Here is a 27,911-nt window from a genome sequence, read left to right as displayed (position 1 = left end):
ATTAAAACGTTGACGTCACAGATGCCTAAGCAAGCATAGAGACTAAACATGGCTTGCAAATTAATTAAAAATGAAAGAAAATATATAAATTACTTTCAGGGCAACTAAAATTACTTGATTAAATTCTTACTTTTAATTTAGATATTTATTTTTTTACTTTAACTCGTTTGGCGGGTCACGTCAACAAAACTGAAATATTGTAGTCTTTTCGAAGCTGAAAGACGGAGCACCAGAAGGAACGAAGAACCACTTTAAACTACATTTCCCAGAAAACCATCAGGCGCACACTGACTTCTCACAGGCGCTTCTTGTCTTTCCTCGTACAGCTAACAGAGTTGATAGCTAAATCTTGGTGTTGTCTAAGCAGACAGGATGGGTGTATCAGATTTACAGTTTGATACAAACGGTGGTAAGTAGTTGTATATACATTTAGTTTGGTCAAAAAGCAATCATTTGAGTTTCTTTAATGTTAGCTGCAGTGTTTGCCGTATCAGATAACAACCGTTAGGTCGTTAACGATACCAGCAGATCCAAACATCCAGTGTCAGCTCTCCTGTATTAGGTTCGCAGATTGTGTTATGGTGTAGCTAAACAATTTCTTTAAAAAAATGAACATATCAGCTCTTGTCATTTCACGTTATCTTTCTGCGTATCTTATCGGTTGTAAGAAAATGGGTGTTTAGAAATCTAGTGTCCTTTTCAAAATGTACTGCCGTCTCATGATATCTTGATCTTAGCAGCAACAATTACATTACATCAGTAACCTACGCAGAACTCTGCTTAGAGACTGAAGGTAGCATATTTTCGTTCCCCATGTCACAGATCCAATCTGTGATTATCCAGATCTGCTTCATGCACAGTACATACTTGCTTGTCTACAGAACTTTAACTAAAAAGTGGAGATGAGAGATCAGAAACTAAAAATATGAAGTATTGGATCAACATAGTTTAAGTTCAGATAAACCTTAAGCAAAAGTTTCTTGAATGTATACTTATCTCCCTATATGTCTGTATGTGTCCATGTCTGTGAATGTGTGTGTAGTCTAACTCCTCTTTCTAATACTGTTAGTTATTGGGAATTTTGCTTAATGTATGCTTATATGACGTTGCATCTTTTGTATGATCATGGAAATGAATAAAGATACAATTGTACTTTTTTAGTCTGCTCAATATCATTCTTTCTCCTAACAGGTCCTGTGGTGGATCTCTCAGCTCAGGGAATGCAGAAACTGGATCCCAGTTTTACTTGCTCTCAGGACACTCACACTCTCATCTTGGACCGAAACAACATAATGAAGCTGGATCACATGGAACAGAGTCCAAGCCTTCAGCAGGTAGTTAAACCTTCAAACCCTAGGCCCTTTTTGCTCGCTTTTCATTAGCTTTATTTTCATAGATGGCAAGCTTTAGTGAGTCATAACTAAACATTTATCTCAGGTTAATATTTTGTCTTGATTTAAAATCTTTATTTTCTTGTTTTCAGCTATCTGTGGCCAATAACCGTCTGGTGAGAATGATGGGGGTGTGTCGGTTGACAGAGTTGAAAGTTCTCAATCTTCCTAATAACAGTATTGGCTACATCGAGGGACTACGAGATTTGCCTCATTTAAAATGGCTTAACCTATCCGGGAACAATATAAAAGTGAGGAGAAAAGAGGTTCACACATATTTTAACTTTATTTATTTACCAAAGATTCAACATGTACATAATGATAAATATTTAACCATCCCAAATCTGTGACAGGTCATTGAGCAGATGAACAACTGTGTATCCCTTCAACACTTGGATTTGTCTGACAATAACATATCTGCCATTGGTGATCTGACTAAACTGGTGGCATTAAAGGTGAGTCTTGAACTCTGCAAAAATGTGCACTTAAACAAAAATAATGAACTAGTTATTTATGGTTGTGTTGGTGTTGTTTTAAGTGTCCTTTATAAATATTCTGTAAATTTGCAGACACTTTTACTTCACGGAAACAGCATTACAACACTTCGTACGGTCCCCGCTCACCTTCCTGCTCATTTATCCATTCTCTCGCTGGCAGAAAATGAGATACGGGATCTTAATGAAGTAATCATCTTTTCCTTTGTTTTATTTTCTTGTGATGTGCCTTATTTACATCAAACAAAGGCAGATTTATATAGACCACCTTTAATCTTATTACTCCCTAGGTGTCATATCTTGCGCCTCTTCATGAACTGGAGCAGCTGTCCATTATGAGCAACCCATGTGTCATGGCCACTCCCTCCTTGCCAGGTTTTGATTATCGACCATACGCCATGAGTTGGTGCCTGAGCCTGAAGGTTCTTGATGGTTATGTAGTAACACAGAAAGAAGGGTGCGTCCATTCCTGTGCTGTTAAATTGTGCTAATCAGTTCTAATCAGTATGCTTGAATCTTGTCTTTATTTGTGTGCAACTGTCACATTTCCAGTCTAAAGGCAGAGTGGCTCTACAGTCAGGGTAAAGGTCGCTCATATCGTCCAGGGCAGCACGTGCAACTGGTTCAGTACTTGGCTACAGTTTGCCCTCTGACTGCATCACCAGCCCTGGAGACAGCAGAAGATGCCAAACTGGAGAAAATCCTCAGGAAGCAGAGGTATACATCTGAATCTAACAGTGCTGCTATACCATACAAACAACATGACATCAGAATTCTTTATCATTCAGTGCTGACCTGATGCTCTTGCTAACATACAAAATCCTTGATCATTCATTATTTAAAGTGTTTAGTTAAACATAGTTAAACACCCTCTTTCTGGAACTGTCATCCTTGTCTCAGGTTTCATCAAAAGCAGCTGCTAAAAGAGACTCGAGGAGGCTGTCCCAGCCCTCCTCGTCCAACTCATTTAGATGTGGAGAGCCACAGTCCATCACATACGGTGCCACTGGAGGGAGTCCAAGAGGTAAAGAAAATCACTACACCTGGACCAGCTGCAACTCTGTCAGTCCAAGAGAAGGGTAAGAAGAATGCTGTGTCACTTTGTGAAGCTTTCAAAAGGCATTGTAGTTTTGCTTGGGTTGTTTTTCTCTGTACATATAGTTATGATGTGACATTTCTTGCTCAGAATCTAAGCCGTTAAGCCTGTCTATTTTGTGTAGAGCCAGTCGTGCAGTTTAACACCTGGGTGACCTGCGATTCCTCACGTCCATCTCTGCCGGTGGTCCATAGCCCAAAGCTTGCAGAAGAACACATTTCTTTAGAGGATGTCCAGACTGATGAAGACAAACTCAATAGCAGCATGCTTTCATCAGAATCCACCTTTCTTCCCTTCACGTCTGATCTGGAGCCAGGAACGACCCACTCTGACAGCGAGGATGAGACGGAGACCTTTGAGCCAGATTCTCTGGCTCCAAAGCAGCCGGTACAACCCAGAAAGTGCAACACAAACAAGACACATCATTCATCCCCAATCGGTAAGAGTGAAAGGAAGAGTTTTGAAGAGGAAGTTATTTCTGTTGCCACCACAACAGCTGGATCATCGGCAGTCAGAGTCGTTGCACAACATGATCCAGAAGCAGTCTCTGACTTTGGTAAATCAGAAATTAAAGAAGCCTCTAAGCAGGAGGAAGTGCATGCTTGTGTCAGTAAAACAAGTTTGATGGAAGCAGATAGGGCAGCGATTAAAATACAGTCATGGTGGCGGGGGCACTACACGCGAAGTTGTCACCCTGAGGCCAGAGAGGTGCGCTGTGAAATCCGTCTGCGGAGGATGCAAGAACACATCCTCTTTCTTTCTGACAAGTTGGACACGTAAGTGACTCACCAGCAACACACACAAAAAACTTTCTTTACAGTTTTAATATTTATGTTTTTTACTTAAACTCATAGTTACAGCTTCCTATCAGCTGGTAAAATGAAATGTGGTATGTTTGCAGTGTGCAGAAGCAGTATGAGGAGGAGAGATTGCAAAGGCTGGTTCAGGAAGAGGCTGTAAAGTTTCTGTGGAAAGAGGTCAGCCTTTGAAATGATCACTTATTTACTGATGAAAATCTCTGTTGCAGTGAGTTAAAAATGACCCAAAGGCATAAAGTGAAAAATTAAGTATCCTTCTCAACATTTCAACCAGCACCAGTGAGTAATTGTTTTGTTTTGTTTCATTTTTAGAGCAAAACAATAAAATGGAAGTAATGCAACAGTCCAGGAACTCAAATCCCTGATATCTTTTGAACACTGAGGCTATAGATTGTTCAAAGTCACTGTTAGAGAAAATCAGGTGATGATGTGAAAGCTTTATAAGTACTCTCAGCTCAAATCTTGTGCCAGCAGTCACCAGTCGCGAGCCCTTCTATGCATAAGTCGAAGACTGAAATATAAAAAAAACTGATGGCTACAAAGCAGTAGAAGGCTGTAAAAAAAAAAAAAAAAAAGTTTTTAGGTATTAGTTTCTGCGGATTGCAGGAAGATTTCTAGAAAAATAAGAGAAAATAGCCCCGGGCAGCCCACACTGACTTCAGCTTTTTCTGTTCCCTTCTTTTGATATTTTTGAAACTAAGAGGGGGAAAAAAAAAAAGAAGTGTTGCTTAAAAATGAAAGAAATATCTCACTTTTGACCTTATTCCTTTTAAAATAAGAATGAATTAGCTATTGAGGAAGAGCCTTAATCTCTGAATGCCCAATGATGTTCCTCATGTGTTTTGGTTCTCAAACACACAGCTTAAAAGTGCTTTTTTTCCTGTCTTCTTTATGCAGCTCCAGTCCATGCAGCAGTGGAAGCGGTCCATGGAGCATCAGCTGACAGTTGTTACACAGGCCGTCACTGCAGCTCACGCCTCATCTCCTGCATTTTGTAAGGCAGCCCCACCTGCTGCTCCCAGCACAACCAACCTACCCAGCACTGACATTTCCTTCCCAGACTCTGGCTTCCAGTCTACCAGCGAGCAGCGACAGCTGCAGGAGGACAGCTTCCTGAGCAGCGGAACAGCTGATTCTCTGAAGACGGTGCGAACTCTGAGCCCCGTTCGAATAAGCTTCGAACAAGACTCAGAAGCTGGTGGTAATGATGGTGCGGACAGTGCAGACTGCAGCCTGCTGGCGCAATACCTGTCTTCTGTACAGCAGAGAGAGGAGGAGGCTGAGGAAGTGACTGGGCACAGAACAGAAACACCACAGCCCTCCTCACCAGCGTCACCCAGCAGGACGACATCCGTCAACTCCCCCACACAGAAAACGGCAGAGACAGCTGCTGGTTCTGCCTGAGAGTCCTCACCTTCTTCACAGCTCTTCAGAGCTGCTGAATGTGTGTAAATTAGAATGTAAAATCCAGACATGTCACTTCCTCTTGAGACTTTCATCTGAAAACTGCACTCATCTAGATTACTGACCCAGATCCTGCAGTTTTTATTTGTTTCTGCTATTCATTAAGACTGAAACCCAGAACAAGCTTGAAACAGGACCTCAATGTGAATGTAACTCAATGTTTTATACCACCTGTTCTTTTGTTTTTGGACATTTCTCTTTTTTTTTCGTAAAGACGTTGGGATGTAGCATATGAGTATTGTTAAAAGCTATTTTTTGTTTGCAGGTTATCGCCTAGACTGATAAAAGTCAGACATGTTGTAACCTTTTTATTTATTGCAATTAGATTTTTGTGAAATATAATAAATAGAAATCATTAAAGCCATTGCACTTGTAACAACAGATATATTACACATCACTTGGTATAGTGCCAGTCACAAGCCTGTTTTCTCTCATCTGTTGGTTTTGGTCAACATTATCTGATAATTAATAGAAAAATGTTGTGGTACTCTATAGAACATTTTAAATAAATATGCAATTATACATTCAGAAATGTTCTTATTTTGGGGTTATTAGAATTGTAAGAAACATAACCACATCTTATATTTTCCATCTGTTTATTTAATTAATTTAAAATTAGTTTTTAAGCAATGCAAGGCTTTTGTCAACTCACAAAGTTGATTTTATTAGTATGTATTTTAATCAAAAAGACTCATAAAGGTGATTCTGTACCTTCCTTAAGACTAATGAGCTGGTAACTTTACAGTTTTAGATGTAAAATTAAAGTGATACATATTTTTTTTCCAGTCAGGCAGTTTAGACATGTGACTCAGCAAAATGAAACATTTCATTTAGTTTCCTTTTCATTTATTAACTTCTGTAAAATGTGATCATAAAACACAATTTTGGATTTTTATACCAGTTACACTTGATTTCATATGATAAGGAAGTAAAGTTATCGTTTGGGCTGTGTGAATAGAAGTTAGCACAGTGAGGTGCAAGAAAATATTCCACCTTGAAAATGCTTTTATATACTTGAATCTGACTTTCTATAAAACAGCCATTGTGTAAGGCTGTTTCTGTGTGTAATAATCGGTAGTAATGCCCTACTGCTCCAGTCTTTACAGCAACGATAAGGGAGCCACCGTCTGAAGACAGCTATTGACTCATACAAGAATCTTAGTTAAAAAAAAAAACACAACAATTTATAATACTGGCCACTAGAGGGCGCAATTAAACTGATATCAACATCCACCCTCGACTCCGGCTCTTGTTTCCATCTCTAACCGCAAGAGGCTCCTTCGGAACGCCTCTACCTCCCAGGCGCTTGTACCCCCATTTCTTACCCACAGTTCTCGTCGCGTGATAACTGTCACGGCCCGACATCATGCTAACATGTAAGTATGCTAACGTTACGCGGCTAAACTGTACGCATAAGCGGCACTAATAGCATCTACTGGAGTATTATGTTCCAGTATATCAATTTTTCTTTGTTGCTGGCTCGGGCGTCGTTGCAGTTGACCGTTATAATTTTATATCTAACATTACAGATGCCAACATATAGACGAGCCTGGGGATTATAGTCATATGTGCCATTTATATGACAACCAAGCTGTCGGACAATTTTATTACTGATAAGCCTGCTTGCTTAAACATGTACCATTATATAGGCTTAACAAGCAGGAAATGTAACCTTCATAAAGCTACAACGTCTTAACAACAGGTCCTGTTTAAAATTCAGTATTTCTGCCTTGTCAACTGGATACAGCACAGACAACAGGAGACGAGAAAAACCTCAAAGAATATTTTAGTCAGGTGTTAAACTACAAGGCACAACAATAGCTTTAAATTTGCATTAGAAGAAAACACTTCAAGCCTAAGCAAGTCTCTGTAACTTAAGTAAAAAAAAAACAAAAAAAAAAAAAGAAAAGAAAGTTGTAATGTGATTACTGGCCATGTAATTGAGTTGATGTGTCTTTCTTGAAGTAATCTCACTTGTTTGTTTTCCTGACATGTGGATTCATATTGTCAATGATTGGAAAAAATTAGCTTGTTTTCTTTAGCCAGCCATGTTAGTATGTTATCTATGTATGTTACTTTCAGCATAATGTCCCTGTCCAAGGACTCATCTTTAATCCAGTCCACCTACAGTTCATGTCTGCTGCTCATTAGTCCAGTGTAATCTTGTTTCTGTAGTTGCTTATCTAAAAAATAAATCCCATTTCCTTCTACTAATGTATTACAGCACAATAACCATTTCCTGATTATTGCAGTTAGATGCTGTCTTGGTTGGATTTCCTGTCAGTTAGGTTGGAGAATGTCAGCTCTGCAAACACTCTCCACACTAACGGGCCTATTTACAAAACAATTATTCTAATTTTTGCCACATGTTTCAGTGTTTTCATAATTTCTTTCTGCTTAATCTGAAAAAACAACTTACATTGATGACAATGATAATATTTATGTTAAAATGTGTTTTGTTAATATAATCTTTTGTCATGGATCTTTTGCAAAAGGATGCAATGTTTGAATTTATGAAGTACTTCACAGTTTTATTTGAAAGTTGTAATGTGATTCCAGTTCTTGGATTGTTGTCAGGATAATACAATATTGTTAATGGCAATTGCTTTATGTTGTCACGGTCGGAGAGGAAGGAGGACCCAAATGCAGAACACTCCTTGAGTCGAGGGAGGAAATGAAAAGTGTTTTTTTATAAATAATGTGAGAAGCTTGGTCCAGGAAGCTCTTCCTATGATAGGACAGAGGGTTAGTGTGGATCTGATGAGAGGTGTAGGAAATGACTGCAAAATCAGCGGCTTACTAGGATCCAGTGGTGGTATGACGTTGGAGGGGTAAAGCCAGGGAAGTATCTCCAGTTGCGGTGAGAGAGTTAGGTGGCAGGCAGGGCGAGCAGGCAGGCACAAACTTTAGGTGGTGAGCTGGAGGAAAGAGAAGTCCTGGTCCATAGCTGCTAGTCAGTTCCAGGGTGTGAATAACAAGGTGCTGAGGAGTAGAGATAACAAGGTCAGGTTTAAATGCAAAGCGGTACGAGAAAATCACCAAGACTGGCCTGATTACCACACAGTAATGAGAGACAATCTGGCGAAGACTAGAGCTCCTGCTTGTCCCTAAATAAGCATTAAGTATGTCTAGCGCTTCCAAACAAGAGCTAGACATAAAACCAGACACTAAAACGATTTTCTATGCTTAAAGCTAACTATTTTTTAAATCTTGTCACCAGCAGAAGACAGCACAGATTATTAAACCCAAAGAAAGAACATATGATTTAACAGCTCACATACCTTTGGTCTGTCGATATTGATTGTTTTTGTTTTTACTTCCCTCAAAGTCAGAAATTAGATTTGATACTGTAGGACAAGTTAGTTCTGCATTTAGTTTGGTTTAAATAAGTCAAAGTACTTAAGTGGTTGTGTTTTCTTTGTCCACCTTTATCATTTGCAGTGTTAATGGATGAAAGTGTGTCATCATCACCATGGTGACAGCACGAGTGAGACAGGCCCTGGTCATGGGAAGCACCATGTGGCGAAACCTGTCCAACTATGTGCTCATCTTCCTCCTCCTAGCATTCTCATGCTTTATCTTCCTGCTGCGCAACATCCAGACTGTAGAGGTGAGGAGAGAATTGGGCCACATGTGGGTCTTAATTGATGGTTTTTTTCTTTTTCCTGTGAACTCCAAAGGGGGCTTGAAATAATGGATCTAATTTATGTCTTATTTATAGTGCTGTAAATTATTAGTACAAATTTTTAGAAAGCTTTTCTTGACAAATGAGACAGAAAGAAACCCACGTCTTTCCATTTCACTGTAATAAGACTCATAAAAAGCTTGAATAACCTACATTAAAAGTAAATGATCGGTTGTTTACCTTTTTATGTGTTGTTTATGCAATGCAGGGGAATGTTCATTTTGTATATGCTGTTTTCTGTTGTATCCATTTTTCTATTACTATTATTGAATTTTTATTTATCCTAGTTTGTGATGTGATTGATTTAATTTTCTACAGGGATGTAGTTCTGTGTTGCAGTAGAAATGAGAATTTTGACTGATAACACATAATGTAAATTACTGCATTTTGATTGGCTGTGGGACTGAGATGAGAAAATCACCAGAAATAATATCAGAAGCCACTGAACCTTGGAGCAACACAGTCTTTTGACCTACACCACATTTCAGTTTGTTTTGTAGAAAAGCCTATATTTAGGTTCCTTTTTTGTGTAATTTTAGTTTTTATTTTTACAATTAAAAAACAAAAAGAAGAATTTGGTTTCAAGACTTTTGCATGCTGACATGCATGTGTTGAGTTCAAAGGACCCTTTGGTCCAAAGCTAGTCAGTCAGCCCTGCTGCACTCACAGTATGTGTGCATCAGAAAAAAAAGCATCATAACAATCTACTGAGTTCTCTCAGCAAGACATAAACACAAGTGTCCCTGAGCAACATTCTTAATTACTCAAGTAAGCACAGCTGAATCGTGGAAAAACACTACATATTTCAGAAAGATTTCCCTCATAGTAAACTGCTTTCCTACCTTCAGCAGTGTGGCCATGTGTAGACAGTATTAACTTTGGAGACTTGCAAGACACTATTAATCCATCCATCCATCTACCCATTATCTATACTGCTTCGTCCAGTAAGGGACACAGGGAAGCTGGAGCCTAACCCAGCATTTAGCAAGTGAGGCCAACACAGAGAAACAAACAGTGATCCTACATTTCCCACATTGCATCTACCACATTACAGTGTTGTGGTGTGCCAGCCTTTGTGTTACAGTCAGTTACATTCATAATATTCTTTCTCTTCAGAACTGGAACTGCCACACGATTTCAGCTCTCTACCAGCTGCAGAGTAGGATCCACTCATCCTTGGTCCCAGGGAGTCTCCCTACTTTCAATCACAATCACACCTTCTGTGCCCATCTGGGCCAGAGACCCTCTCCTGAAGATAAATTGGAAGAGCGCTTCTTGTTGGACTCTATCGCTTGGCCTGGCCCTCCACCTCACTCAAAACCAACCAGCCTGCGCCAGACAAGTGACCCTGTGCATAGCCTGTTCACCATCCTTCCCTGTAAAGGGGGAAGAGAGTGGCATGTTGGCGAGCAGTTGGAGGCACTCGTCCAAATTCACGACTTCCAGGGCCGTCCCAAGCACTATGGTGGGGATTTCCTTTTAGCCAGACTTCACTCGCCTGAGCTAGGAGCAAGTGTTGTTGGGACGGTGGTGGACCACAAAAATGGAGTTTATTCTGTTTTGTTCTCGCTGCTTTGGGAGGGGTCCGTGCAGGTTGAAATAACTCTGGTGCACTCCAGCGAAGCCGTTGCTGTGCTGCGACGACTGAGAGAAGATCGGCCTGATAGGGTGTATTTCAAGAGCCTGTTCCGCTTGGGCTTCTTGTCCGAAACTACTTTGTGTAACATGTGCTTGCCATCCAACCAGCAGCCTCTGTGTAACTACACAGACCTCTACACAGGCGAGCCCTGGTACTGCTACAAGCCTAAGATGCTCAGCTGTGACACCAGAGTCAATCATGCCAAAGGAGGCTATTTAAAACACCTCATTACCAACAAAGAAGCTTTGCTTTTTCAAAGGTTTGTACTGGTCTCTAAAAAATTATATATGCTGTGATTAAACATTTAATGCACTTGTCTTTAATCAAAGGACTTAAAAATGAGTTTGGTGACTTTTTATATTTATAACTTTAAACAAAAGGCCAAACTGCAACAGTACAGTTAGTCTGTGGGCCAACATTGTTTACCTTACTGGTGGTGAAACTAATTTTGGTGTTGTATTGATACACTATCACTGACACAAAAATCATTGAATAATCTGCAATTTTACAACTGCAGCTGAAAAATTTTTTTGGGGACACTGTGTAAAATGTAAATGAAAACAATTCGATGACTTATAAACCCATAAACCTCATAAACTCATATTTCATTCACAATAAAATATAGACATTTTTACTATGTCATGAAAAATATGAGCTCATCTTGAATTTGTTGGTAGGTGTAAGCTTTAAAAGGGCAAAAAATGCTGGGAAAGTAAGAAAAATACTTATAAATGGCTGGAGAAACATGTTAAAACTAAATAAATTAATTGGCACATTTAAGTAAATATAATTTGTTTTATAGAGCACTTTGAAGAAGCCGAGTCTCTCAGCAATAAAGATGAGCAAAGCTTCAGTAATCTCCAAAAACTGTAAAAATTGTGAATCAAATGCAAAATGATCTTTGTCCACATAAAACTGAGAAAACTTTAATATCCCATCATTTACAGCACAAAATAGTAATAAAACTTTCAAAGACTAAAGACATTTCTGTGTAAGGGACATATGCAATAGTTAATATTGGATACTTGTGATTTTTGGCCCTCATTGGCGTTAAAAATAGACAAAATAAGATATTAAATCATAGATTATCATTTATGTCCATTTTAAACAGCGTTAAACCATTTTTGGAAGTGGGTTAGCAATTAGCCACCAGCAAACACACCACTAACTAGCCGAGTAAAGTTTTATACACTACAGTTTCCAGCTGTAAATGGTTTGGCTTTGGTTCTTACAGTAATTAAAGCAACAATATTTATATTTGTTTGTTTGTTTCAGTTATGTAAACATCAAAGTTCCCATACAGGCTTCAGGAACCGACAGAGTCAATGTTCTGCCACAGAGAGGTACAGAGTAACATTTGTCATCATTTATCAGTTACTGCATGCTGTGATGCTTTATTCATCAACTTCATTTTGTCAACAATGTTTCTCACTTTCTTTCAAATAAAGTTGATGAGGGAAGTGGCAGTGTAAAACCAGAACATATACAGCCTGCACCTTCGGGATATTATTACAAGGACTCATGGAGGCCATTAGGTGGCGATGCATTGCGTCAGTTTAATGAGACGTCTGCTGTCACTGAGTGTTTGAGGAACAAGGTGATCTACATGTATGGAGACTCTACTGTTCGACAGTGGTTTGAGTACCTCATCGATTTTGTGCCAGGTGAGTACTTCTCTGTTTTTGACTAATCTCACACTCACCAGTATAACCTCCATTCCTTTTATCTCATCCAGAACTGAAGGAGTTCAACCTACACAGTCCCAAAAATGTTGGGCCTTTCATGGCGGTAGACAGCATCCACAATATTCTCATTAAGTACCGTTGCCACGGTCCTCCCATCCGCTTTACTACTGTCATGTCCAGTGAGCTGCGCTACATTTCCAATGAGCTAGACGGCCTCCCTGGGGGCTCCAACACTGTGGTGGTCATCAGCATCTGGGCCCACTTCAGCACCTTTCCAGTGGACGTATACATTCGGCGACTTCGCCACATTCGACGAGCGGTGCTGAGACTTCTGGACCGAGCGCCGGACACACTCATAGTGATCCGGTCAGCCAATCTCCAGGCTCTGGACCAAGAAGTGAGCCTGTACAACAGCGACTGGTTCTCCCTGCAGCTTGATATGGTGCTCAAGGCCATGTTCAAGGGCCTGAATGTTTTGATGGTGGATGCCTGGGAAATGACTGCAGCACACCACCTCCCTCACGCCCTCCATCCACCTCCTGCCATTGTCAGGAACATGATAAACATGTTTTTAAATTCTGTTTGCCCAGAGATGAAAAAGACGCAGAAATAGAAGTGCAGTGATGGAATTGGATCGGTATACAGCCATTTGAAACTCCACAGTTTCAAACAGCGCTTCTTTGTTTAGATTCTGCGAAAAAAAAAAAGGAAAAAAAAGTGTTTTCCCTTTAAATATTGTCCTTAATGAGAGAACTGACAAACCCTTTGTGGTAAATGTTTACTGGCCAATTTATTTTAGAACTTGTTTTATTTTGGGAATGCCAAAAACTTTGCCCTGTTACCAAGATGTTTTTGTGTGAGAATGTGAGTGTATGTGTGTGCCACAGGTAATCTATAGCAGCTCATCCATCAATCCATCCATCCCACTCTAGTAAATGCAGTGTACCCCTATTGCCTTGAAGAATTCCCAGCACAACTCAAGTGATTAGTTGTAGGTGAATAAAAGTCAGACCTCACTCACTGCAACCTCACAAAACATTTTTTAGCCATAATTTATTCATTCAAAAGTTTCATGATGAACAAATGAAATGAAGACATTTAAAGTCTAAAAGTTCAAAGCCAGCTTCAGTTTGACATCAGCATGATTTCCACAGCATCACCTTTCTGGCCATCATGCAGCATCATAACTCAGGAACACAGAGACATTGAATTGGGGGGGGGGGGGGGGGGGGTATGTATATTGCTGTCATGCTACAAGAACTTGTGTGCCTTTCTGTTGTAAGGAGCAGCTGTGTGTTTAAAGCTTTTGAACATAAAGCATTAAGAAGAAGTCTGAACTGGTCGACATATTTAAATATTTTAATTTTAATGAGGGGGAAAGTAGTCTATCATGAGGACATTTGACTTTTTAAAAATATATTTTAATCACAGTTGTATTGTGTTTGTTAATTATTGAAATTTTACCCATGCTATTTTCCCATACTTTCCCATATTTATTGGAGTTTTTGATTATGGAATCATTTCTTACTTACTTACTTTCTTACCTGATTCAGATGGCTGCTGCCCAACAATGTGGTTAAATTTCTGCCACCAGCTGACATGAAATGTGAGTCATGAATCTATTCACCATTTCCTTTAACAGCTCTCACTTGTGATGCTTTTTCCTGATCTTAAGCTTCGGTGCTGCTCAATAAACTGTTACAATCGGAACAAATCGTTTCCAGTATGCTGATTTATTTCTTTATTTTCCCATATAAAATGTGTTTCAGGTTAACATCTATTATTTTCTTGACATATCTGCCCAGGAAGATAGCATTAAAACAGGAACTGCCTGTGCGGAAAGACTTGCAACGCCCTGCTTTGAATAAAGGTCATATCTGTTCAGAGCAGATGTACCGGCATGCATCAGATATAGTGTGTTATCTTGAAATGAGTGTTTTTAGAAGTGCTCATGCTAAAACCAGATAAGGTGCCACCCAAAGGGGAACTGATGAAAAAGCGTTTACCATAAAAGTATACAAGCAAGTAAATCCTCTTTCAGTTCTGAGGTGTCAATTAATTGAAAATAATCTGATCTTTAGTATAATAATAAAACCTCAGATGAACAACCTGCACATATAGCTGTAAAGCTCCAACAATGGTAGACATATGTTAGTTTTTATTTTGATGTCCCGTGACTCATGAGTAGATCCTTCTCCGTGAGACTCTTGATAAATTATTTTCCTCCACAAGTGGTTTCCTTACATTATCTTACAACTAAACTAGTGCTAACATTAGACTAACACTAGATTAGCACTGCTACATAGCTTTAGACTAACATCAGGTTAATAGCTTTACATTAGTAGTTGTACTTGCACAGGGACAAAGCCTCCTCTACAAATGTACTGTGAAATGTCTATTTTTGAAGGATGACTAATTAGGAACCTACTTTAAAATTTTCATCTAACTGGTGCATGACACTAGTAATACATGCATTTCTACCCTCCTCTTCCAGTGACCTGTCAATCACCTGCAGTAGCACCTGGAGTGTTCAGTCAGATTTCAGGGGTTGCCAGTGCCACCCTGGCCACCCCTCTAGCTCCGCCACTGGTATAAAAACTATGGTTTTAAATAAAAAAAACAAACCAAACCCTGACCTATATTTTGTTGAGAACATTTCTATATCAGAAATGAGGCATGATAAACAGGGCAGATGGTAACTGACATCCCACAAATTCATCAAACAACTGTTTGCATCTGCATCTTGTTCGAGCATGTGCAGAGCAAAGATTTTACAACCAGGAAATAGCTCACGATTCCAACAATGCAGCTCATAAGTCAACCAACAGCGGACATTACGTCCCAGTTTATACTGGTAATGTGAGGGACAGGAATGGTCTAGTTCTATAACAATGTACGTCTATACTCAGTTTTGCCCTTGAAAAACAAAAACTACCATAAACTCCAACACAGTTCACACTATCAAAGTGACAAAATTAAATGAATCCCAGGCATTTTGTTACCAATTTTATTTAAAAAGTTACAGGTTCCCTTTGAAAACTTAAAGCATTTCTCTCAGTGCTAAAGCCTGCACAGCATCATTCTCTCTTGGAGTAAAAGGTAAGATACAGTTCATCAGTAACTTTGGAAAAACAATACAACAAACAGAGCTCTGTACAAACTAAAAGTAAAACACACCACTGCATCCAAAAACGTACTGATGATTCTCCTCACACCTGGGAATACATCTTCAATGCATTTAAGAAAACAGTGGTTCTTACTATCAGAAACACCAAAATCCCACAACGAAACAGAGTCAGAGACAGAAGAACAAGCTGATCCTGGAGGTTAAAGAACAGTACGTGCACACATTGGCGGGAGTGTAAAATGTGAGGCTACAGACATGAGCCAGATGTGTCTTGTTAAATAGCCAGAGGTTTAAAATAATGCAGAGCGGTGATGTTTCCCACACAAATATAGGCACAGAGGGTTTGTTTGTTTTCACCTTTTTTAAGTTTAGATGTCAAAATGAGTCCTCTGCTCATTCAATACAGGAAAATGATGCCTGATACTGTGAAGCTGAGTCAAAGTAATGGCTAAATATCAACAATATCAACTGAAAAACAATAGTGAAAGGAGTGTTTTTAAAGTTCCATGTATGACATTTGATATGCTGTGTGGCTATAAAATGTTATTCTCAGGAAACTGATTAAACAAAACACAAAGCACTGACAAGGGAAAAAATATAAACCCTCAGAAGATACAGAAAATATATTATACTGTTGGAAGTTTGAAGTCACTGATGTATACTGACATGTATAAAAGAAAAAAAAAAGTGAGAAACATCTGTGAATTTTCTGAGCAAAGGCAATACAGAAAATGTACGTGACACACCAGCAGCACATTGAATTTACAGGGAGATCACACGTCCTGGACGTTCATGGCCTCCTGCGGCCAGCTGTATGAGTCCAAAGTGAAGGAGTCGTAATCGGGACTGTAGACGTGGGACAGCACAAATGCTTCCTTGTCTTTGGGTTCAGGATACACTGAAGCAATGTTGTGTTTGTATGCATAGTTGACAATCTGTCCAAGGAGAAAAACAGAAGGAGAAGTGGTGATCAGTTATTTTAATATGAAACAATGAGGCTTGTGGTAAAGTGCTGTGGCTGAGGAGATGGAGCGTACTGACCACTAACCACAAGCATTTAAACCCAAATTCAAAAACACTTAATTGTCCCCGAGGAGCAATTTGTAACAGCATAATTACCTAATAGGTTTAGGCTCCAGCCTATGGGGTGCCAAGTGTAAAGATTCAGTATAAAAGTTGTAGCTGACACATTTTCATTATTTATCTCACTTTTCTCACATTTAGCACATTTTCCCTACATTTTCCTACATTTAACATAACTGTTAACCACATATATAATGGTCAAATAGAACATTTCAATCTAAATTTAAAAAATATAACATTTAACATTTAGATATAACATTTAGATTTAGATTTAGATTTAAACATTTAGATTTAGATTTAACATTTAGATATAAGATTTAACTTTTAGATTTAATTTTCAAGATTTAGATATATTATTTAAGATTTAAATATAAGATTTAACATTTAGATGTAACATAATATTTAGATTTAGATTTAATCATTTAGATTTAACATATACCATTTAGATTTAGATGTTCTTTTTGACCATTATATATGTGGTTAACAGTTATGTTAAATGTAGGAAAATGTAGGCAAAATGTGCTAAATGTGAGAAAAGTAAGATAAATAATGAAAATGTGTCAGCTACAACTTTTATACTGAATCTTTACACTTGACACCCCGTACCAGCCTGTTCCTTTTTCAGTGTTTTTTCTGTCACAGTATGTAAAGTTATTGTTTGTTACCAATTTATTTAAACCAATTTTATTCATACAACATTAACTCATGTAGAAATGGTTTAAACATGTCTACACCAGATCTAAAGTGAATCATGACATCATTTTGCAGATCAGCAGGAAGATTATATCCTTACACACAGTTTAATCCCCATGTTTGAAGATTCCAGTCAAACTTCAGTGTATCTTTGGTTGAAAGAACTTTTACTTGAATAATATAAAAGCGGTTATGTGCTCCATAGTTCCAAACATTTAATATTAAAAATCTTACTGGCAACTCTTTAAAAAGTAGAGGAAAAAAATATTAAAAAAAAAAAAACAGTGATACCCCAGATGATTTATTTAATGGAAACATCTGGGAGGTCGTCTGTAGAAGATCTTCAGAAAAGGGCAGATGCTGGATGAAGCATCTGTCTATGACAAACAAATTAACTTAGCTAAACCCCAAGAGCCAGTCAGTCAATAAAAGCCATTATTTCCTCTAAAACCTAACAGCAAGGTGAAGTAAAGGATGCTGACTGGTTCAACCTTTTTTTTTCCAGCCATAAAATAACCTTGGATCCTGGTAAGTTGATTCTCAGCTTTTTTCTTCCTTTTCTTGTTCAGCATCAGTGAACTTGGCTTTGCAACACATTCATTATTCAGTATGAGCAACATATGGGACTACTGTTTACAGAGATAAAGTTCATACTAGGAAAGAGGGACTTGCTTAATACGTATTGACATCAAGCACCACCATAACACATTATTCTACATGCAGGAAAACAAAACTGTATGGAGCTAGTTGGTTAGTAGAAAAAACTCTAATATAAGTATCTTGTGTGCCTTTGTTATTTATATTGCCCTTTTGCATTTTAATATATTGCCAATATACATTTATTGCCCCGATGTTAAGATCACCTACCTTCACTGCAATCTTGAAGGACACCTCTCTAATGGTGTTGAGTGGAGGATAAAGTCTTCCCTCAGCCAGGTGCTCCTCTGTTACCATGTCAGCTATCGCCTAAAAGAGCAAATAAGAATTTCGGATAAAATGTGATCCCATGCCATCAAAAGACGAAGCATACACTGACAAATATGCCAAAAAATCTTATCTGTCACATGTTCTACATTCATCCTCTTAAATGTATGTAAATCTACAGGAGTTTGCAACATGCAAACATAAGTGCACACATTAGTAAATGAGAAACACACCTCTGCAGTGGTGAGGAAGATGTCATCAGATACATGGCGTACTCCGCAGGCTATGACGCCCAAAGCGACTCCTGGAAATACGTAGGCATTGTTTCCCTGCCCGGGGTAGAAGGTGCGTCCGTCAGCCAGGGTGACTTTGCTAAATGGACTCCCACTAGCGAAGATGCCTCGACCCTGATTAAAAAGAGAAGAAGGAAGGAGATATGCCAGTCACTTGTCTGAAGATGAACAAAACTTGCTATGGAAAAATGTGTTATGATTTTTTTATATATATATATATATATATATATATATATATATATATATATATATATATATATATATATATATATATATATATATATATATATATCACAATGCTTCAGAGGCAAATTGAAAAGTCTCCGTTGTTAACGTTAACAGCTGTTCAGTACAACAGCTTTATTTGTACCTTTTGAAACAAAAACTTGCAGCAGGATATATATAAATATATTTGGGTGGGAAACTGGTTTAATCCTGCTTTTAAGCATTTAGAAATGCAAAAACCATAATGTCCAGTCTGAACGTCACCTCTGTGAGCTTGTAGCATTGCTCTGCTGTGCACTCGGCCTTGCTGGTAGGATTGCTCAGGGCAAAGATGATTGGCCTCTCATTGAAGGACACCATGTCTTTGATGATCTTCTCAGTAAACGCACCTCCAATTGCAGCCACACCTGCAGGATAAAGCAGAGTCAGTCTTCAAAAACTTCACCTGCTCCAATGAGACCTCATTTGTAGGATCCTGAACCTGGTGTGGCTTCATCCACCTAAAATGCTGGCCCCCAAAGTGTTATCCAGTCTGAAATGGACCAAAACAATTTGCTTTAAAACAGTGTGCATTATTTCACCAGCACATCCAGTCATCTCACCTATAATGGCAGTGGGTTTGATGGTGTTCACCACTTCCTCCAGGGTCTTCAAGTGTGGGTGCTCGTGAGCAAACTCAGCCTTCTCGTGGTTTAGGTGGCTTCTCCCCTGTTGGAGGGGAAAACTATTTTTGTTGCTGTTTTTTTCTTTAAATCTCCACATTATTATTCATATAGTGATAACATGTGAGTAGATGCACTACCTTCACTATGAGGCCCTTTGAGTCCACCATCCAGATCTTCTTGGCAGCATCTTCTCTAGTTAATCCCTCTTTGGCCATGGCCATTATAAGTAGGTAGGCAATACCCAGAGCAGCCTGGTGAAAAAGAAAGAAAAAACAAAAAAAAACATTAAGGGGTGATTCTCCAGTTTCTTGTTTTAAAGTTTTTCTTTAAAAAAGTATTAATTAAAAGCAGAAATCCTCTCACCTCCCCTGCCCCCTGGAAAACAAAAGTGTGGTCTGACAGTTTGTTTTTGGTGATCTTCAACGCAGCCAAGATCCCAGCAACAGCTACAGAAGCCGTGCCTGCAGGAAAAAAACCTCTTTATTCTCTTTTTTTTTTACACAGATTTGGTCTTTAGTAAAACAGCATGCACTTGTGACTTCTCACAGCAGATTGCAAGTACAAGTCGTGACCGATATGACCAGTGGGTGATTACATTATTTAAAAGACTCCCATTCTGGGAAAACTGGCCCAAAATGCCTGTCCATGGTGTACACAAAGTAAATCAAGAGCAGTTTAAGAAGCAAATGCTTGAGTTTAGTCTTCTTTTTAAAGCTTAAAATGTTTTTTTCAGATAGCCAGAATTACAGCCATTTTCTTTTTAAATGGAGCCAAATGATAACTGCATGTGTTCTGTTGGAAAACATAACATAACAATCTACAGTCTGTGTGTGACTCAGTCATGGTCCACATTTTCACAAATTCTTTAACTATTAAAGCCTATCGATAAGTAGTGACTGTGTGATGAAGCCTTGTGAATGTGTCAAGTTTTTCTGACCAGTTGTTTTCCTTAAAGGTTTATTCCCAGAAAACTGACATCTGCTGGTTATTTGATGTACAGCAGTCCTACTGTGAGATTAAAATAAATGTTGGGTTCATACCAGTGGATTTGTACATACTGATGTGTCAGAATCTCCATAATTAAGTATTGTAATATGAGGAAATTAATCTATGCTGAATGTTGTAAGCAGTGCTGCAGTCTCCTGTATCTTCTGCTGCACGTAATGATCCTCAGCATTGCGTCAAATCACACAGAACACTTGCTGCATTTCTCCGGCTTTTTCAGCGACTAAAATCACACGAGGCAGTTTGGTGATTTCAGAGAAATGGGGCCTTGTTTGTCTTTGGTCACGTAATATTCAGAAAAACGATATGGGTCTCGACACAAGTCAGTGACTTCTAAAAAGACATTCATTTATTAAGACATTAATAATTAAATCTGCCTTAACTAACTTTCAGTATAAGTCCAGTTAAAACCCCCGACATCAATCAACTGGCTTCTCCTGCTGTTAAAACTTTGAGGAAAAGGACTGAATCCTCTGAGTGATAAAGTACTGTTATTAATAAATTTAGTTTATTTTGCAGCGTATGAACGTTCTGCAGCTCTGTACCAATATAGAAAGCAGTTATAGAAGTCAGCTAAGACATCAGGACAAGGGAAAATTTCAGTATTCAGTAAAGGGAAAAATCTTCATGATATATGAAAACCACAAGATTAATTTGCAACCCTCTACAGTATAACTCTTAGGATGATTTCTCATCTCACGTCCCATCTTATCCTGTGATCTGCTTATAATTAAAACAAAGGAACACTTTCAACTACCTTGTATGTCATCATTGAAAGTGCAGTATCTATTCCTGTATTTATTAAGGATGCGAAAAGCGTTGCTGTTGGCGAAATCCTCAAATTGAATCAGGCAACTCATCCCGTACCTGTAAAAAAAACCAGAACAATCAGACATGAACATCATCTGAATATTCTTTAGTTATTTGTGCTTTCACTCACTTGTCTGTCACGGCCTGCATGAACTCGTCGATGAGTTCGTCGTACTCTTTTCCTCTGATTCTTTTGTGCTTCAGTCCAATGTACAGTGGGTCATCAAGCAGGGCCTGGGCATAAGATCATTAAATAAAAAGCAACGTGCTATCATCTTTCTGATTTGGTTTTGAGAGGACCATGACTATAATTATCAAGTCTCATTAATAATTCTCTAAACTTGACCGACATGGAGTCTATGATGAGTGATAAGAGGCAGATATGCAGTGAAACACCAGCTCGTAAAATCTGAGGTCACACTCACCTGGTTGTCGGTGCCAACGTCCAGCAGCACAGGGAGACACTGCTGAGGCTGAACCCCGCCGCAGGCTGTGTACAGCGCCAGCTTCCCAACAGGAATTCCCATCCCGTAACTGCCCAGGTCTCCCAGTCCGAGGATGCGCTCCCCATCTGTCACTACGATGGCCTGGACGGAGACAAACACACACACACACACACACACACTAGGAACATGTACAAACTAAGTATCTTTAACATCTCAGGAGCCAGCTGTCATGAGTTTTAATGTGTGGAGTGTACCCTGATGTCATCTTCAGGCCAGGAGTTGAGCATGGTGGCGATGTGTCCTCGGTCATGGATGGTGATAAAGAGTCCGCTGTAAAAAGGATGAATGATACACGTCATTAAATCCGATTTCTTCAGATTATGGGCTTTCATTCAAATAAGTCGAGAAAATCAACTATCAAACAAATGTAGTCTATTTCCGTCATATTTTTTTAAACAGTGTGTGAATCCCTCAAACCTGCTGTCCTCAGTTTCCTTAATTCTTGATAAGGTGGCACACAGCTACTGCATAAACACACAAACGATGTTAAGCTCACCGTGGTCTCCTGAAGGCGAGTCCATACTGCTGACAGGCAAGGCCAACAGTGGGAGTGTACACGATGGGCATGAATTCCTCAACATCAGAGGTCAACACACGGTAGAACAACTTCTCATTCCTGTCCTGCAGCGTCATGAGCAGGATGTACCTGAACCAAAAAAAAAACCCCACTTTACGAATGCTGTTTCAGACATCCACAGAAGCTTTAATATAAATAAAACATGGCCATTTCTGTACAATTAACCAGACTGAATGCAAACACAATGCCTGATTAATCTATGCTACACATCAAGAGCAAATATTTAGACAAAGCATGGCTCAGGGGCTCAGTGTCAGATTGAGAATATGTCTCTTAGCTAGTTGATGTCTTTCCCTGACGTCAAACACATATTTATGGTTGCAAAGGGGGTAAATTCTCATAAGTTTGGGTTATCAATCTGCTGCTTTGATCCAAAGAAACATCTTAAATAAGACACATTGTGCTCTTTTTACACAAACTGACACTATATCCCATATACTCTAACATATACTCTAACACCACTAACTCAACACCACTCCATCTCTCTCTTTCATGGGGCGCACATTAGCTAAAATTGGTGGACAGCTTTGCTCAACAGTGCAATAATATTTTTGACACAAAACACATTCAATAATCTTTGAAGCACATTCATGTAGTATGTACCCTGAGAGCTCACACTAGCACACACAGTAAACCTAGCTCACACCACCACACTTCACATAGATGTTTGTAGTGGGCAGACTTGCAGAAGACACAGATTTCTAAAGTAAATACATTCATTTTTACAAGCTAACTGCTTTCTCGATTTATTCTCTATTTGAGATAGCTGCACATCAACATCGTTATGGTTGTCACGAAAAATAAGGTATTTACCAAGCGGCAACCTTTTTTTTGAGTTTGATGGTTGTCAATCATCCACCTCCACCTTCACAGTCCCCCTCTCAGCTCGACTTCTTTGCCCATTTTTGGATTTTCCAGGACTAATAACACGTGTGACGCTACCAAGATGGCGACAGTGGGAACGCCCAACGACCTTCACTTTTGCTCTTCAGAAACCTACGGGTGACGTCACGGAGGCTCCCTCCATCTTTTATATACATTCTATGGCATTTACTCAGCTTGATTGTAGTTGCTAACCCTGTGTAATATCTACTGAACCACATATTTATTTTAATCAGAATGAACTGCATACTGTTTTTACTGCATGGGTCCAACCAACAAAATCCTTCCAAGATTTTAGCCTTTTTTAAGCAATAAAATGGGGTTGCAGCTGCAGTAAATGCTGTCATCCTTTGAAAACTGCTTCGCTAGCCTTTGATGCCACACTAAGTAAACTTTATGAAAGGAAAAACAAAGCAGTGCACTGGCAACAGATGTTACATGCTAAAGAGGATTTGACTCAACAAGTAGGACAGTACTGAACAATCTGCAGTGTGATAATCTTGAACAACCCTTTCAGATGCCTCATTGTGAGTGTCTGCGTCTCACTTGTCCAGAGGGTTGGTGCGGGTCTCATAGCTCTTCATGACACGCAATACTTGCACATCCTGGGAGAGGAAGCAGGGGGGCAGCAGGCCGTGGATGCCCAGCTGTAAGCGCTCCTCCAGTGTGAATGCCATTCCCTGCAGGATGGAAAAGGCGCCGTTATATAACACTGTAATGTTGGGAAGAGTTTGCACATGATTGAGCCCATAAACCATACACGGGAAAGGAAAATACTTACCACAGTGATTCATGTGTTTGGCACCACACTGAGATGTTAGCTATGACTCATAGCCAAACCAAAAATACAGAGGTCTTTGTTTTGATTGCGTCTAGTTATAACAGTTTTATATGAGAAAAAACACATGATGCACAAGTGAAAACCTTACAGCATGTCAGAAACTTAGAGAAGCAAACAACAAAAGGTGAAGCTGTTATTCTGCAAACATTAAGCTTTAGTCCTCTGCCTTGTAGTTATAGTTATGGCTTCTTCTCTTCTGCTTCTGTGTTGGCACTTGGCAACTTTCCAGAGACTAGAGTGGAGTCTGAGGTTTAATCTATTTATTCTGTCCAATGGAGAGGGTGCCTGGACCCACTCCCCTGTCAGCTTCTCTTTCCTCTCCGCTTTGTTGCTTGTCCTGTTTCCTCTACTAACACAGCAGAAAAATCACTGACCTGGCTCAGTTTGTTTTATCATGGATCTTTATGCACCCATGCTCTGGTAAATCACCCGTGCTGGCAGAGCCAAGCATGAAATCTGATAGTTGGTATTTACAACTAACTTCTTCAATTGCGGCGTTTCTCACTAAGGAGCATTTTGGTGAAAGATGCTTGACAACAGAGCAGTGCTATATGCTAAAGCTAGTAGTTTCACAGTATAAAGAAGGACTTAGTGTAACTGCACAGGGAAACATTTAAAGCTAGAGGTCACTGAGAGAGGACAAAGAACTAGATCTATACAGGAAGGGAGAAAGTCAGCTGAGAGGAAAACTCTCTCTGGTAAAAAAATAACCTGAAACTGCATGTGTAGATGGAAAACTTCTCAGTGACGTAAATATGGTTTAAAAAAAGATGAAGAAAAAAGAAAGTCAAAAGATTAACATAGTTAAGCTAAATTTCTCAGATCAAGCTACTAAAGAGGCTCTAAAGTAAACCATTTAAGGTCACATTTTTAACAAACAGTTGCAATAAGATTAAAGATGATAAATGCATGAAGACAATAGCAGGGGCATTAAAAGAAGAGGGCAGAAGCAACTGCTATTAAATGAACCTTTATCCACATCTTATCATGATTACCGATAAGTTGCAAAACCAACAATATAATTTTATAGCCTGATAAAATGAAAAGGACAGAAATGGACTCTTGATCGCCACCATGCTCAATCTGTTAAATTACTAGGTCAGTTTGTCAAGTCTGCATAAAAGAAGAGGTCAACAAAGTGTAAAAACCCCAACTCATCCTCAATAATAATAATAATAATAATAATAATAATAATAATAATAATAATAAAAACTGAATGTACAGTAACTGATGATTGACTGATAATTGTTTTGGAAATCTAAGTGGGACTCCACTTCCTGACTGCTAGTACTTACTGACCTGTGAGTCAGGATGAGACTGCTGAGTGAGCATCTGCTTTGCAAAGAACTGAAACTGACCTCCAATCAATCACAATTAAGTAATAAATTTAGCTTAAGTTGCAGAATTAGTTCTACCGTCTTTGCAGCAATGCAGAAATTTATTGTTGAGGCATTTTTAGATGTTAGGGTGTCTAATTATTTCCATGCATGCACTGCAAAAGAGGAGCATGAATTCTATTTGCTAAGTGTTCATTATAATGTATAACGACAGCAGGAAGATCATTTCTAGCTATGCCATTCTTTTGTATTTCTAAAACGTTTGACAGTTATTTGTTTTTAGAAGGTATTCTCCTCTTAAATATATGTTTCACCATCACGGCACATGTTTTGCAGGACATCATATTATCTGTGGACACTGTTGTTTTTATTTTCAATAAAATTCTCCCTGTTTGAAGACATAATAACCATTCTATTACATCATGCCACAAGCATTAAGGAATCTCAATGACTGCTTATGGCTGTTGTATTATGGTTAATTTCAATAAGTTGAGAGGGCATCAGTGGTCTTTATTATGACTTGGCATAAGAAATATCTAAATAAACCATTTATAAACATCACACAGCAGGCCTAATCTAAAATATAACCTATGCAGTTTTATGTATAATGTCAGCATCACATTAAATCTAATATTAGGTTAGTTTGGACATTAACTATCATTAGATTTGTATGACTGTGTCAATATTAATATCACACAAAAAGTAAACATTATTTCTATTTTGTGTGATACTCTTCCTTCAGCTATTTTGCTGTCTTAAATGTTGTGACTGTACTTGTAGATGTAGTGTTTTCTGACTTGCATTTGTATGTTATTTTTCCAGAGTTCCTGTGTTTGGCACCAGTTCATTAATCGAGAAAAGATTGTGATGATTTATTCATAATGGCAGTGGAGTACCTTCAGCAGCTATGCAAACCTCTTTACACTGTACAGCACATATTACGGGGGAGCTGCCAGACTATTTCTTACCTTGGGAAGAGCTTGTGTTTTTTGGCCATAAATGTTAAATGACTCCTTGGTAAGCTCACCTTATTCAGGTGGGGGTTCCTGGTGATGTCGTAGCCCCGCTTCTTGGTGTAAACACTGCCTTTGTGACTCGTTCCTGAATGGCAGACCCGCACAGCCTGAAGGGGGCCCCAGTCGGCCAGCAGTCCCACAGCAGAGTGACCCGGGGAAGCCGCCAGGACCCTCATCCCACTGGTGGCCGCGCGTCTGCACAGAGACATAGCTGCTTTTCCTGGGAGGGAGTTCATCTTGCCTGCAGCCATCCAGGGAAGAAAAACAACACATACAGCATGTCTGTTGGTAGCACAAGTCACCTTACAGTTCAGAAAGAGGACACGCCACCCCGGCATGCCCAACATACCGTAAATGATACAAGTTCAGCCTCTGTGCCCCTGTAAACACCCCGCTTCAAGTGGGTAAATCTGACCCATTAACAGCTAGCTTCAAGCTGAGTCACTTCAATTGTGATAAACAACAGGTGTCGCATCCAAAGAATATGGTGATAAAAAACAGTAATAGTTGAGCAAAATAGATTACAGAACCAGCCGAAGTGTTGAATGTGTCCATAAAGAAATCCTGCTATTTGCAGCCGCATCAGCTCTACTAGCTTCTGATAGCTGCCCGCTGCTTTTATGGCAATCAATGTTTTCCTTACGGAAGAACCGGCAAACCTTATAATGCTAGCTAGCACAAAGCTAAATTCAATTAGCCTCACCTGAAAACTGCGAGAGGCTGTCGTACACCTGACTTCTGTTTTCATAAAAGGCACCTCTGAAGCTGCCCACCGCTTGTATTGATTGTGTTTTTTTAACAGGGAGGATACACCACAGCTGATCCAGGACCCTTTGACATTGGTAGTTTCACTTCCCCTGTCAGGTCAGCCCGCCTCTCCGAGCTCTGCAGCCACCAATAAGAGAGCAGCACCGGGTCTGAGGAGGCCCAGCCTTCATCCCGCCTGGCATACGGAGAACACACAAGGCCCTATCCTCAGCATCTTTATCAGTACATTACGCAAACTCTGCTAATGTATTTGGTTCAAGTATTAATACAATACAAAAAATAAGAAAAAATAGACTTAAGTTTTCCTAACTCTTAATCATACAGAGAAAGAAGAAGAAAAAAAGTAGACGAGACTGAGAATTGTGTGAGCCACATTCATGTAAATTGGCTCCCTCTGCTGGAACTCCCATGTAAGACATACAACAGTAATACCGGTAATCATTATTGAAGAAAGAATATATGTTTGGTATTTTGGTTGGCTTTTTGTGTTTTGTGGTAAATGTGGCCTTCCTTTAGTCTTTGTTTAGTTGATGTGGCTCTCATGCCATTATGACAAAAGAGTCCAACAGAATGCAGGGAACCAACTCTGTACTGCATTCTCACAAGGCAAAATTAAATCCATTTGTCCAAATGTTCTTCATGGGTGTGCCCACAGGCATGGAAATACCAGCATGACTCATAAAACACAAACCAGAAAAAGACCTGATATGAACTACAACACAATCTCTAAGAGACTATGATTTCTTGCATAATTGCTACATTTCATTTGGTTATGTATCCTAATAAATTGATAATTAGTGACAAATCACCATTTTATTACAGTGATGACGTTACTGAACTCTGTCTAAACTAGTCTTGCCATCCAATAGTTAAGGTCATTGTGTGAA

General features: G+C 39.1%; 3 protein-coding genes across 4 annotated transcripts; 2 read left to right on the top strand and 1 right to left on the bottom strand.

The window, feature by feature from the left end:
* Window positions 1–285: 285 nt before the first annotated feature.
* cep97 (centrosomal protein 97) lies at window positions 286–6,264 on the top strand. The gene is made up of 11 exons (XM_042001304.1): window positions 286–409; window positions 1,192–1,334; window positions 1,484–1,642; window positions 1,745–1,846; window positions 1,961–2,074; window positions 2,176–2,342; window positions 2,438–2,602; window positions 2,786–2,964; window positions 3,106–3,757; window positions 3,883–3,958; window positions 4,697–6,264. The coding sequence occupies exons 1-11, from the start codon at window positions 373–375 to the stop codon at window positions 5,201–5,203; spliced, it is 2,301 nt and encodes a 766-aa protein (XP_041857238.1). The 5' UTR covers window positions 286–372; the 3' UTR covers window positions 5,204–6,264.
* Window positions 6,265–6,379: 115 nt separating this feature from the next.
* Window positions 6,380–13,005, top strand: nxpe3 (neurexophilin and PC-esterase domain family, member 3). 2 transcript variants are annotated; one of them, XM_042001307.1, is made up of 6 exons: window positions 6,380–6,639; window positions 8,705–8,873; window positions 10,065–10,846; window positions 11,863–11,930; window positions 12,036–12,251; window positions 12,323–13,005. In XM_042001307.1, the coding sequence occupies exons 2-6, from the start codon at window positions 8,736–8,738 to the stop codon at window positions 12,883–12,885; spliced, it is 1,767 nt and encodes a 588-aa protein (XP_041857241.1). In that variant the 5' UTR covers window positions 6,380–6,639; window positions 8,705–8,735; the 3' UTR covers window positions 12,886–13,005. The 2 variants fall into 2 exon arrangements, with proteins under 2 accessions (XP_041857241.1, XP_041857242.1); XM_042001308.1 differs by having other exon boundaries at window positions 8,685–8,873.
* Window positions 13,006–15,265: 2,260 nt separating this feature from the next.
* On the bottom strand, window positions 15,266–27,144 carry me3 (malic enzyme 3, NADP(+)-dependent, mitochondrial). The gene is made up of 15 exons (XM_042001305.1): window positions 26,960–27,144; window positions 26,268–26,497; window positions 23,609–23,742; window positions 22,100–22,249; window positions 21,798–21,873; window positions 21,523–21,684; window positions 21,228–21,331; window positions 21,045–21,154; window positions 19,646–19,743; window positions 19,420–19,533; window positions 19,220–19,325; window positions 18,882–19,024; window positions 18,333–18,506; window positions 18,043–18,141; window positions 15,266–16,334 (listed from the first exon to the last, which is right to left on the bottom strand). The coding sequence occupies exons 2-15, from the start codon at window positions 26,490–26,492 to the stop codon at window positions 16,173–16,175; spliced, it is 1,857 nt and encodes a 618-aa protein (XP_041857239.1). The 5' UTR covers window positions 26,493–26,497; window positions 26,960–27,144; the 3' UTR covers window positions 15,266–16,172.
* Between the last annotated feature and the right edge of the window lie 767 nt (window positions 27,145–27,911).

Source organism: Melanotaenia boesemani, chromosome 12 (genome assembly GCF_017639745.1).
Source record: "Melanotaenia boesemani isolate fMelBoe1 chromosome 12, fMelBoe1.pri, whole genome shotgun sequence".
In the NCBI taxonomy this organism is placed as follows: domain Eukaryota; kingdom Metazoa; phylum Chordata; class Actinopteri; order Atheriniformes; family Melanotaeniidae; genus Melanotaenia; species Melanotaenia boesemani.
Note: the sequence above shows the minus strand (reverse complement) of the source record. Positions and strands in the feature narration are given on the sequence as shown.

Excerpts from the sequence above, each read along its gene's own strand:
- cep97 (XM_042001304.1), top strand. The coding sequence starts at position 373 with ATGGGTGTATCAGATTTACAGTTTGATACAAACGGTG. Across the intron at positions 3,758-3,882 it reads CTTTCTGACAAGTTGGACAC|TGTGCAGAAGCAGTATGAGG; the intron begins GTAAGTGACTCA and ends GTATGTTTGCAG. Across the intron at positions 3,959-4,696 it reads TAAAGTTTCTGTGGAAAGAG|CTCCAGTCCATGCAGCAGTG; the intron begins GTCAGCCTTTGA and ends TTCTTTATGCAG.
- nxpe3 (XM_042001307.1), top strand. The coding sequence starts at position 8,736 with ATGGTGACAGCACGAGTGAGACAGGCCCTGGTCATGGGAAGCACCATG. Across the intron at positions 11,931-12,035 it reads CAATGTTCTGCCACAGAGAG|TTGATGAGGGAAGTGGCAGT; the intron begins GTACAGAGTAAC and ends TTTCAAATAAAG. Across the intron at positions 12,252-12,322 it reads CCTCATCGATTTTGTGCCAG|AACTGAAGGAGTTCAACCTA; the intron begins GTGAGTACTTCT and ends TATCTCATCCAG.
- me3 (XM_042001305.1), bottom strand. The coding sequence starts at position 26,492 with ATGAACTCCCTCCCAGGAAAAGCAGCTATGTCTCTGTGCAGACGCGCG. Across the intron at positions 21,332-21,522 it reads ACGTTGGCACCGACAACCAG|GCCCTGCTTGATGACCCACT; the intron begins GTGAGTGTGACC and ends TCTTATGCCCAG. Across the intron at positions 18,507-18,881 it reads AATGCTACAAGCTCACAGAG|GGTCGAGGCATCTTCGCTAG; the intron begins GTGACGTTCAGA and ends CTTTTTAATCAG.